At 43.7% G+C, this 13,053-nt stretch overlaps 1 protein-coding gene across 1 annotated transcript in view; it reads left to right on the forward strand.

Moving 5' to 3' along the window:
* LOC110504129 (galactose-3-O-sulfotransferase 2) overlaps positions 1-10,462 on the forward strand; it is a 17,196-nt gene extending 6,734 nt beyond the window's left edge. Inside the window, exons 2-4 of the mRNA XM_021582957.3 lie at positions 2,106-2,216; positions 4,082-4,886; positions 5,216-10,462. Of these exons, the coding sequence (XP_021438632.1) occupies positions 2,106-2,216; positions 4,082-4,886; positions 5,216-6,244 (1,945 nt within the window). The 3' untranslated portion in view covers positions 6,245-10,462. The remainder of the gene's footprint in view (positions 1-2,105; positions 2,217-4,081; positions 4,887-5,215) is intronic.
* The last annotated feature ends 2,591 nt before the right edge of the window (positions 10,463-13,053 follow it).

The raw sequence follows: 13,053 nt of genomic DNA on the forward strand, positions 1-13,053 counted from the left end.
AATTTGTTCTTAACTGACTTGCCTGTTTAAATACATAAAATACTAATTATGGGGTGTTGTGTGTAGGCCAGTGACAAAGAAATCTACATTTAATCCATTTCAAAATCAGGTTGTAACACAACAAAATGTGTAAAAGGTAAAACAACCAGCACTTTCATAGTGTTTCACTCCATTATTCATTAACGTTAACGTCATCCCTATTCTGTTTGTGTCGTAGGGGAATTATCCATGCATAGGGGAATTATCCATGCATAGGGGAATTATCCATGCATAGGGGAATTATCCATGCATAGGGGAATTATCCATGCATACGGGAATTATCCATGCTAATGGGAATTATCCATGCATAGGGGAATTATCCATGCATAGGGGAATTATCCATGCATAGGGGAATTATCCATGCATAGGGGAAAGTACACTCACAAAACAGATCAAACGCCAACCAGATTCCCAGACAAACGCAAACCATGTTTGTAGCACAACCACTGGATTAGCATGGACATATTTAGTCAGTGACACAATGCACAAGCAATGTGCAACAGAGCTCAATGTAAAACCACTACAAACAGGGAGGATGGTGTGTAGCAGTATACTAAGGGCAAATGTTATACTATGTGCCTAGCAACTACTTTCCCTGGTATTTTCATGTTTGTCTCGCTTGCCTTTCCTCCATTTGTGACACGGGCCAATCAGAGTTTTCCCAATAACTGCTTCCAGGGGGGGAACTGAACTAGAGGATAATGGGTCATATGTTGTGTTGTTTAGTAATGGTGGTGGCATGCCTGTTTGAGTCAATCAGCTAGCTTCACAGTGACATCATCATCCCATGTCTTGATGATGACCCATCAGTGATGGCTGGCTGCCCTGGTGCTGTGTGCGTCATGCTTCAACCCCGCGGTGGCCAGACTAATGTACTACACTGACAAACAGCTGGGGGCGACTGAGGGACAGTGTAGCGGCAGCATGCACTTATGGACTGTGCTCAGGGACACACACACACATGCACATACTCATGCTCACATGCACAGGCAGACACACACACACACACACACACACACACACACACACACACACACACACACACACACACACACACACACACACACATACACACACACACACACACACACACACACACACACACACACACACACACACACACACACACACATACAGATGTACCACACATATAACATGTGTGCATGCGCACGTGCACACACACACTCAGTAGCAGGTGGATGTGTGAGAGAGAAGATAGGAGGAGCTGGAGAGATAGGAAACAAGGAAAGGAGGGAGAGAGAGAGGGAGGGAGAGAGAGCGAGAGGGAGAGGGAGGGGGAGATAGAGAGTGAGGGAGGTAGAACTGCTGCTGCCTGTCTGGAAATCATTCAGGTGCGAAGGCAGATGTGTTTTTATTAAGACAAGGTCAGTCTGTTGTTCCAGATGTCTCTAATGTAGTTGTAACACACACAGAAACATACACAGAAATACACACACACACACACACACACACACACACACACACACACACACACACACACACACACACACACACACACACCTTGTGCTGTATGTTTTAATAAACATATCAGATTCACTCTGGAAATCATGCAAATACACACACTAGCCCACAAAGAGGATGTTTAGTACATTGTGTAGCCACCTGATAAGTGAAAACATTGCAAGAGCTTGTGTGAATCACTGTTTCACTCTGCTGTTGGATTGTCTTGTAAATCATTGAGATTCTCGCTTCCTTCTCACACACAACATGTGCACACAAACACATGCGCTGCAGTCACCCTATTCATGGCCTCTAAGCCTCAAGAAAAAACATCCAACAATACAGGCATCATTTCTTTAGTCTCGCATGGATCAGTCCTCATTTTAATACAAATGTTTCATGGTTATGGTGTTAAAATGTGATTTTAAAATGAAGTTACAGCTTTAGAATGAGATTAGAATGGAGTTAAAGACACATAATATCCCTGAGATTCTCTAAATGAGTTAATGGCCATAGAATCAGTCCTGTTGTCAGTAGTATTTCTGTGTCTGACGCTACAGACTCTAATGTGGTTCCTGTGGTTGACCCCCCCCTCCCCCCTGCAGGTGGCTGAAGGTACTGCTGTGTAGCCCCCTACGCTATCTATGGATGGTCCTCATGGCCCTCACTGTGCTCTGTGTGGCCATCCAGATCCTAGGAGTCGTCTGGCAGTCCAGGTGAGTCTGGTGCTACTGTACTTACATACAGTGCCTTGCGAAAGTATTCGGCCCCCTTGAACTTTGCGACCTTTTGCCACATTTCAGGCTTCAAACATAAAGATATAAAACTGTATTTTTTTGTGAAGAATCAACAACAAGTGGGACACAATCATGAAGTGGAACAACATTTATTAGATATTTCAAACTTTTTTAACAAATCAAAAACTGAAAAATTGGGCGTGCAAAATTATTCAGCCCCTTTACTTTCAGTGCAGCAAACTCTCTCCAGAAGTTCAGTGAGGATCTCTGAATGATCCAATGTTGACCTAAATGACTAATGATGATAAATACAATCCACCTGTGTGTAATCAAGTCTCCGTATGAATGCACATGCACTGTGATAGTCTCAGAGGTCCGTTAAAAGCGCAGAGAGCATCATGAAGAACAAGGAACACACCAGGCAGGTCCGAGATACTGTTGTGAAGAAGTTTAAAGCCGGATTTGGATACAAAAAGATTTCCCAAGCTTTAAACATCCCAAGGAGCACTGTGCAAGCGATAATATTGAAATGGAAGGAGTATCAGACCACTGCAAATCTACCAAGACCTGGCCGTCCTTCTAAACTTTCAGCTCATACAAGGAGAAGACTGATCAGAGATGCAGCCAAGAGGCCCATGATCACTCTGGATGAACTGCAGAGATCTACAGCTGAGGTGGGAGACTCTGTCCATAGGACAACAATCAGTCGTATATTGCACAAATCTGGCCTTTATGGAAGAGTGGCAAGAAGAAAGCCATTTCTTATAGATATCCATAATAAGTGTTGTTTAAAGTTTGCCACAAGCCACCTGGGAGACACACCAAACATGTGGAAGAAGGTGCTCTGGTCAGATGAAACCAAAATTGAACTTTTTGGCAACAATGCAAAACGTTATGTTTGGCGTAAAAGCAACACAGTTTAACACACCATCCCCACTGTCAAACATGGTAGTGGCAGCATCATGGTTTGGGCCTGCTTTTCTTCAGCAGGGACAGGGAAGATGGTTAAAATTGATGGGAAGATGGATGGAGCCAAATACAGGACCATTCTGGAAGAAAACCTGATGGAGTCTGCAAAAGACCTGAGACTGGGACGGAGATTTGTCTTCCAACAAGACAATGATCCAAAACATAAAGCAAAATCCTGCAATGCAGGAAATGTAAAACTTGTAGTATATTTGAGGTTTAAAAAGGCTTGTTATTTCCATTTCTAAATTTTTAACTTGATTTTCCCTTGAGAAAAATGTATCAACCCCTACAAAAATCCATTAATTATAATCCACTTAATTATTCACATGTCCTGTTGCTACAGGATAGTTTTTCTGCTGTAGAAAACGAGCTCAAATTAAGATCCTAGCCATCGGGTCAGATATTCACGCTACCTGGATTGATATTACTGGCAGTGAAACCAGAGAGGAAGAGGTAAAGCGGGAGGATTTGTATTTTTTTGTATGGAGGACTATGAGAGAATGTCGAATTACTTGAGGCTTATTTGACTGAATAGAAGTTTCGCAATGTATATTCTGTTTCAAATGTGCTGATATAAGTGGATGCACATGGCATTCCGGCAACTTTGAGAAAAACGACTGTTGTTCACATGCGTATCTGCCCTCTCATTGACTACAATGGTCCTACCTGATCGCGTCTGGCTTCAATCATTGAGGACATGTACTGTATTTCCATTGTTAGGCTGGTTACTCGGCTATCTTGTTAATATAATAGATTATCTTTGGTGAAACTAATACGGTTTTACATTCCACTTCTCTGTTCCGGATAATTGTTTTGTTTTGAAACAGGCTGACAGTGATTGGCTAACTGTAGTCTAACACTCTGTATGGTTTCAGGAACGATAAGATGTTGAGCAAGAAGCTCCTGAATGTGCGGTTTACCATCGAGATCCAGGGAACGCTCCCAACTGAGCAGAGGGACTGGGAAAACGTGCGCTCTTCGCACGCCCCTGTCGTAGAAGAGGAAGTGAGGTCACAGGAGGAAGGAGCTCCTAAACAATCGGCCAAAGAGAACCAGAAGGTAGCAGAACATCAAGATGGCAGAGATGATCCAGGAGTGGAGAGGAGACTCCAGGTGCATCACCAACATTTAAAGCTCTCAAACACTTTCACCAAGGTCAAAGACTCCAGGAAAGAGGAAAGGGGTAAAGTTTTAGCAGTAAAGGCAGCCCTGCCCAAAGTCACATTGGGCGATGATGAGTTGCATTTGGGGGTTCCCGGGTCTGTGATTCTCCAGCTGGGCCACAAAGCTATCAGAGTGGTATCTACCCTGTCTAACAAACCTTTCCAGGTCCCCTTAACCAATCAGCTTAAGAGTAGAAACAGCCTTGCCCCTCTAGGCACCAACTCTGTAGTTGCCGGGGTGATAAGCGAGGTGAAACCGGGGATTGCCAACTCCACCTGTCGGCCGAAGAACCACATCGTCTTTCTAAAGACGCACAAAACGGCCAGCAGCACCATCTTAAACATCTTGTATCGCTATGGCGACAGCCGCAATCTGACCTTCGCCCTTCCGCTGAACATGCACAGCCAGCTGTTCTATCCCTTCTTCTTCGCCTCACACTTTGTGGAGGGAGTTAGGAGCCACAGTGTCAAAAAGTTCCACATCATGTGCAACCACATGAGGTTCAGACCACCAGAGGTGAGTTCTATCATCATAGCACAGGAGGTTGGTGGCAACTTAATTGGGGAGCAGGCTTGTGATAATGGCTGGAGCGGAATTTGTGTAATGGTATCAGAACATTCCATTTGCTCCATTCTGGCCATTATTATGAGCCATCCTCCCCTCAGCAGCCTCCACTGCATCATAGATAATATCGAGGTTCAGACTAACACCAGTTGAATTTCACTACTATCTTTTTCCCGGAAAATATACAATTTTTAAACCAATAATTGTTAAATGGTGACTAAGGCATCACTAACTAACTAATTTTGTTCTTATTGTTTTGGTCTTTTCCTGTTGTGTCTTAGGTGAGGAAGGTGATGCCCCAGGACACATTCTACTTCTCCATCCTGAAGAACCCTGTTGCCATGATGGAGTCCATCTTCATCTACTACAAGAGCATTCCCGCCTTCCACAAGGCCCGCAGCCTGGACGACTTCCTCGACAACGGTTGGCGTAGTTACAACACGTCCCTTCCCAACAACCACTACGCCCGTAACATCCTGACCTTTGACTTTGGCTTCGACAACAACGTCGCCACAGAGACGCCCGGAGACCTAGAGACGCGGGCCGCCACAGCCATTGGCGCCATCGAGGAGGACTTCCACCTTATCCTCATCTCAGAGTACTTTGACGAATCCATGATCCTGCTCAAGCGTGCCCTCTGCTGGTCTCTGGACGACATCGTCTCCTTCAAGTTGAACAGCCGGAGCGAGCGCGCACGGAACATGCTCTCCCCGCACACCGCTGACAAGATCAGAGCCTGGAACGCCCTTGACTGGCGGCTCTACCTGCACTTTAACGCCACCTTCTGGCGACGCGTGGACACTACTGTAGGGCGTGAGGAGATGAGGCGGGAGGTGACTCGGCTGCAGGAGCAACGTGCCAAACTAGCCAAAACCTGCCTGAAGGATGGTGGTGCAGTGGACCCGTCGCAGGTACAGGATGCAGGGCTGAAGCCCTTCCAGTATGGAGCGGCCATCATCCAGGGCTACAACCTGAACCCTGGGCTGGACGGGCCTACCAAAACACACTGTCAGAACCTGATCACTCCAGAGCTGCAGTACACAGACACTCTCTACACCAAGCAGTTCCCGGAGCTTGCCACTAGGCAGAGACAGGCCGCCAAACTGGTCGCCTCACAACGTCAGCTTGGTCCAGCCAAGGTCAGCCCACACAAAGCAGCCATGGCTGGGCCGGTGAGGGTGAGGGAGGCCCGACACAGTAGGACAGCCAGGAGTGTACCCAGAAATCCTAATGCCCAGAACCAAAATCACCCCTGCCCAACTGTCCTGTCTAAAATCACTGCAGATAGAAGTGAAAGAAACATGCCTTGAGGTATGGCTCTTTCAACATAGACTATGGGACAATCCAAATCCACAGGAGCTCATCATTGATGCTGAGCACAGGGGTCTTTTTCAGCTGAACAGCCAATGGCTCTGTTTTGTCTGTACAGTGAGAACGTTTCGCTGCACATTATGCTGACTCTGGCTGGCTGCAGTGCATAGGGCCAGTTTGCTGACTTTGGTGGCACTAGGATAAGCTCTAGTGTTTCTATCCAACGATACTGGACCTGTGTGGGTGGAGGGGATGGAGTTGGGGGAGGAAGAGGAAGAGTAGGAAGGAGAGGGAGAGTGCAACTGGGCTGATTGTCCTGCCTTGACTGGTTGGATTGGAAGTAGCATCTCATCTAATGTGTCCCCTTGCTCTTGTCACACACTGAGGTTTAGAATATGAACCCTTGGGGTGTACTATAGTTTGAATGGCACATACTTGGTCCTATTGATTAAACTGATTGGGGTTGGGTAAGGCCTGTAGTACAGTAGGCCTATGTACAGTACCAGTGAAAAGTTTGGAGACACCTACTTATTCCAGGGTTTTTCTTTGTTTTTACCATTTTCTACAATGCTGAGTAATAGTGAAGACATCAAAACTATGAAATAACACATATGGAATCATGTAGTAACCAAAAAAGTGTTAAACAAATCTAAATATATTTGAGATTTGAGATTCTTCAAAGTAGCCACTCTTTGCCTTGACAGCTTTGCACACTCTTGGCATTCCCTCAACCCAACCAGATTCATGAGGTAGTCACCTGGAATGCATTTCAATTAACAGGTGGGCCTTGTTAAAAGTTAATTTGTGGAATTTCTTTCCTTCTTAATTAATGCGTTTGAGCCAATCAGTTGTGTTGTGGCAAGGTAGGGGTGGTATACAGAAGATTGGTAAAAGACCAAGTCCATATTATGACAAGAACAGCTCAAATAAGCAAAGATAAACTACAGTCCATCATTACTTTTAGACATGAAGGTCAGTCAATACGGAACATTTTAAGAAATTTGAAAGTCACTTCAAGTGCAGTAGCAGTTTATGATGAAACTGGCTCTCATGAGGACCGCCACAGGAAAGGAAGACTAAATGTTATCTCTGCTGCAAAGGATAAGGTCATTAGAGTTAACTGCACCTCAAATTGCAGCCCAAATAAATGCTTCACAAAGTTCAAGTAACAGACACATCTCAACATCAACTGTTCAGAGGAGACTGCATGAATCATGCCTTCATGGTCGAATTGCTGCAAAGAAAACTAAAGGACACCAATGAGAAGAAGAGACCTGCATGGGCCAAGAAACACGAGCAATGGACATTAGACTGGTGGAAATCTGTCTTCTTTTGGATGAGTGTCTTTGTGAGACACAGAGTAGGTGAACGGATGATCCCTGCATGTGTGGGACCCACCATGAAGCATGGAGGAGGAGGTGCAATGGTGTGTGGGTGCTTCGCTGGTGAAACTGTCAGTGATCTATTTTGAATTCAAGGCACAATTTACCAGCATGGCTACCACAGAATTCTGCATTGATACGCCATCCCATCTGGTTTGCGATTTGTTTTTCAATGGGACAATGACCCAAAACATACCTCCAGGCTCTGTAAGGGCTATTTGACCAAGGAGAGTGATGGAGTGCTGAATCAGATGATCTGGCTTCCACAATCACCTGACCTCAAAAAAATTAGATGGTTTGGGATGCGTTGGACCGCAGAGTGAAGGAAAAGGAGCCACCAAGTGCTCAACATATGTGGGAACTCCTTCAAGACTGTTGGAAAAGCATTCCTCATGAAGCTGGTTTAGAGAATGCCAAAAGTGGTGGTGGTGACTTTGAAGAATCTAAAATGACTACGTGATTCCATATGTGCTATTTCATAGTTTTGTTGTCTTCACTATTATTATACAATGTAGAAAATAGTACAAATAAAGAGAAACCCTTGAATGAGTAAGTGTGTCCAAAATTTTGACTGGTAGTGTATCTGTCTGCTAACACCAAAAGACAAACAGTACCTCCACTTTACTACATCTGGCCTCTCATTTAGACAGGAAACATCTCAGGTCTCATTTCTCTGAGTTGATATAAACTTTACTCAGAGAGAAGGTGACTCAATTTGGAGGTGAATAAAATACATGATGGTATGTTAAACATGTACTGTATGTGTAGTGGACTGTTTGTAGTGGGTGAGAAGTCAGGCGCAGGAAGCAGAGAGTTCAGGGTAGCGCTATATTATATGCACAAAACGGCGAACATAAGCCAACCCCACGAAAGCACAGGGCGCACAACAAAACAAATGCCCCAAACACGGGGACTTAAACTGTCCAGCCAAACCCAATGAAATGGGAAACACATAACCCACAGACGTGCACACACGTTAGACAAAACAATCCCGCACAAAGAGCAGGCAGGCCTACTGGTAAATAAAGCCCGACTAACCAGCCTAAAACACAAACAGGTGAAACCAATAAATAGAAAGGGGAAAAAAGGATCAGTGGCAGCTAGTAGGCCGGTGACGACGACCGCCGAGCGCCACCCGAACAGAAAGGGGAGCCACCTTCAGTGGTGACAGTATGTTAAACATCATAGGAGGCTGGTGTGAGGAGCTATAGGAGGACAAGCTCATTGCAATTGAGATTTTATTTATGTCACACCCTGATCTGTTTCACCTGTCCTTGTGATTGTCTCCACCCCCCTCCTTGCTGCCCATTATCCCCCGTGTATTTATACCTGTGTTATCTGTTTGTCTGTTGCCAGTTCATCTTGTTTGTCAAGTCAACCAGTGTTTTTGTTCTCAGCTCCTGCTTTTCACAGTTTCTCTTTTTCTCACCCTCCTGGTTTTGACCCTTGTCTGTCCTGACTCTGAGCCCGCCTGCCTGACCACTCTACCTGCGCCTGAGCCTGCCTGCTGACCTGTACCTTTCCGCCACCTCTGGATTGTTTGACCTCTGCCTACCCTGAGTTTGCCTGCTGTCCGGTACCGTTGCCTCACCTCTGGTTTACTGACCCCTGCCTGCCTTGACCTGCCTATTGCCTGCCCCTGTTGAGTTTTACCTTGATTCCTGATAATTTTTTAGGATCCCATTAGCCAACGCCAATGGCAACAGATACATTACAGACAAAATATTTTACAATTGACATGCATTTACAAACATTAACATGTAGTGTGTGTGTGTGCATCTATCAGTTACACATACTGTATCAGTACATATACAGAACAAGTAGGTCACATGGGGGAGAGGCGTTGTCCTGTGAGGTGTTGCTTTATTTGTTTTTTGAAACCAGGTCTGCTGTTCACTTGCTCTATATAAGATGGAAGGGAGTTCCATGCACTCATGGCTCTGTATAATACTGTATGTTTCCTTGAATTTGTTCTGGACTTGCGGACCGTGAAAAGACCCCTAGTGGCATGTCTGGTGTAGAAAGTGTGTGTGTCAGTGCCAAATGCCTGGAATGGAATCAATGGAATGGTACCAAACACATCAAACACATGGAAACAACGTGTTTGACTCTGTTGCATTGATTCAGTTCCAGTCATTAGAAGGAGCCCGTTCTCCTATAGAGCTTCACATCAGCCTCTTCTCGTAGACATTTAAGGGAAAGATGTAATAACAGAAATACCATTACAAAATGTTTGACTTAAGAGCACATCTCAACTCTTTCGATACCTACCTAAAGACAGCCAGAGCTTGTAATATTCTGTAATAATAGATTTGTACATCAACTCTCATGCAGATAGCAGAAAGTTCCTAGATTTTCCTCATCCTTTAAGGTTAGAAACTGAGAGAGATTCAGTGTCTAAAGGTAATTCAGTAACTGAGAGAGATTCAGTTACTGAAGGTAATTCAGTAACTGAAAGACATTCAGTAGGCCACTGTGGAAAAATATTCAGTTACCAAGACGGAGCAAAGGAGCTCTCGATTCTCAGAAATGGGAATCAAATTAAAATGTTAGATTTCTTAGAAGATCAAATGATTAGTCTCTTTAAATTCAAGTGTGCTTTTAAATCATACTACACTTTAGTGTGAATATATATAAATGAGGTGTAAAGAAATTATCGTAAAATGGAAATGTAGATTTTGTATGTAGAGATGACTTTGTGATGTGAGTCCTTATATCACAACACCTGCCTTTTAAAGTGGTCTGGTATTTAAGTGTATTTTTCTCATTGTTGTGAGCGATGTTGCCACAGATTTCAAATTGAAATGGTCAAATAAAAGGGTCATGAATTATAAATTGTTCTTACTTTTGTGTCTGTTCCCACTTTTGTATGATAAAACAATTGAACCTGATCAGCAGAACAGAATATAGATTGATCTTGGGTATGAGTTGCTGTACAGTCGGGCTTTAGTTTGCAGATCAGACAACAGGTGGGAGGGAGCCTTGTCCTAATAATTTTCCTCTCAGCTTTGCTAAATGACAAACACAGTGCATTTGGAAAGTATTCAGACCCCTTCCCTTTCTCCACATTTTGTTACGTTAAAGCCTTATTCTAAAATTGTTTTTTTTTTTAATCCACATCAAATACCTTACATTTACATATTCAGAACCATTGCTATGAGACTTGAAATTGAGTTCAGGTGCATTCTGTTTCCATTGATCATCCTTGAGATGTTTCTACAACTTGATTTGAGTCCACCTGTGCTAAATTTAATTGATTGGACATGATTTGGAAAGGCACACACCTGTCTTTATAAGATCCCGCAGGTGGCAGTTCATGTCAGAGCAAAAACCAAGCCATGAGGTCCAAGGAATTGTTGTTAAAGCTAAGAGACAGGATTGTGTCAATGCACAGATCTGGGGAAGGATACCAAAACATTTCTGCAGCATTGAAGTACAGAGAGATCCTTGATGAAAACCTGCTCCAGAGTGCTCAGTACCTCTGACTGGGGCAAAGGTTCACCTTCCAACTGGACAATGACACTAAGCACACAGTCAAGACAACTCAGGAGTGGCTTCGAGACAAGTCTCTGAATGTCCTTGAGTGGCCCAGCCAGAGCCTGGACTTGAACCTGATCGAACATTACTGGAGAGACCTGAAAATAGCTGTGCAGCAACGCTCCCCATCCAACCTGACAGAGCTTGAAAGGATCTGCAGAGAAGAATGGGAGAAACTCCCCAAATACAGGTGTACCAAGCTTGAAGTGTCATACCCAAGAAACCTTGAGGCTTTAATATACTACCAAAGGTGCTTCAACAATGTACAAAGTAAAGGGTCTGAATACTTATGTAAATGTGATAGTTCTGGGGGGGGGGGGGGGTTGTTGATAAATGTGCAAAAAAAGAATAACTGTTTTTGCTTTGCCATTATTGGGTATTGTGTGTAGATTGATGAGGGAAATTAACTATTTAATCAATGTTATTAAAAAGGCTGTAATATAACAAAATGTGGAAAAAGTCAAGGGGTCTGAATACTTTCCAAATGCACTGTACATGATGGAGAATAGTCTCCTGTGCTAAAATCCTTTTCTCTCTCTCTCCAATGATGTGTATAAACTCTGGATGACTGACCATTTGTTGTATTGAAGCTATCGCATTGTCATTTCGGTGCTCCTCCTCCATTGTGAAACAGATTTAGTAAGCTATAGAAATGCATTTACTAATGTCTACATTAGTATATTCTATTAGAGACACCTTAATGCATACATACAACAACATTAAAATGTATTCCTTAAAGTATTTTTTTTAGAGTACTAATGTTACTGTCCCAACTACAACAAATAAATACTTAATTATATGTAATTATATACTTGAAACATGGAGGACTGCTCCTCCCAGGAAATACCAATATGGCGGCAGATGGCTTCATTGCAAAAGTATTCCAGGGTTTATATGTACATCTCTCTCTCAGCCCTCTTTCTCATCAGTTCTTCAAACAATAGTTATATGTCTGAAGTACATCAACAGCTCCACCTAGTGTTCATTATTAGTATGTGCCGAGACCCAATCTGTAAAGGTACCGAATAGAAGACCATTTGTTTATTAAACAAGGTGGCTAACAAACATGAGCATGCATGTGTCAATCTGTGACTTGTTTACACTAGAACATGAATGATGGGTGAACATGTGTTTGTATCTGTGTGTGGTTGTTAGTAGGGTTGTGTGTGCTGTATGTGTGCTTATGCAAATTACTTGAGTAGATTTATAACAGATTTTTGATTGTGTGTGTGTGTGTATGTGTCAGTGTAAGCATGCATGGCAGCAGGCAGGCCTAATCACAAAACCTTGTGGTGCAGGAATGGCTTGACAGGACATGTTTAATATTTACTCAGAAATCAAATCTGCTAGGAAGGGTAGTGGCTTAAGCAAACAGAAACCCACAAAGCCAACATCTGGCCCCGCATCTATCACACACCCACAGCAGGGTTTGACAAATAGCCTGTTTGGCATTTAGAGGGAATACATATGTATGTGCGGTCACACCTGAGTGTGCCTGTGAGAAACTGCTGCCAGGCTCTCCGCTGACAAGCCTTGCTGTCTGGAGGCAGTCATAAAGTAGCCTCCGGGAATACTGTTCATGACTCTGTTAACTATTTAACCAGTAACGAATGACACCCGTTTGGTCGACACTACTGCATGAAAGCTTTGTACGGACTGACAAAATGGACCACATTTACTAAGGCAAGATTGTCAGCTAAATGTGGCCTAATACGTGTTTTAACATTTACGTTTCATTTGTATTTATTATTGGTTATTACCGTCTTCTGAGGTGTTGTGAGGGTTATAAAGAAAATGGAGGTGCCCCGGCATCTTGTGAATTTCGGAAGGGGAGGGGTTCCATTTGGCCATAGTCGACCCTAGATCTGGGGAAACTTCCCCCGGAGCTA

The sequence above is a fragment of the Oncorhynchus mykiss genome, chromosome 24 (assembly GCF_057628025.1).
Source record: "Oncorhynchus mykiss isolate SJ-2025 chromosome 24, ASM5762802v1, whole genome shotgun sequence".
In the NCBI taxonomy this organism is placed as follows: Eukaryota; Metazoa; Chordata; class Actinopteri; order Salmoniformes; family Salmonidae; genus Oncorhynchus; species Oncorhynchus mykiss.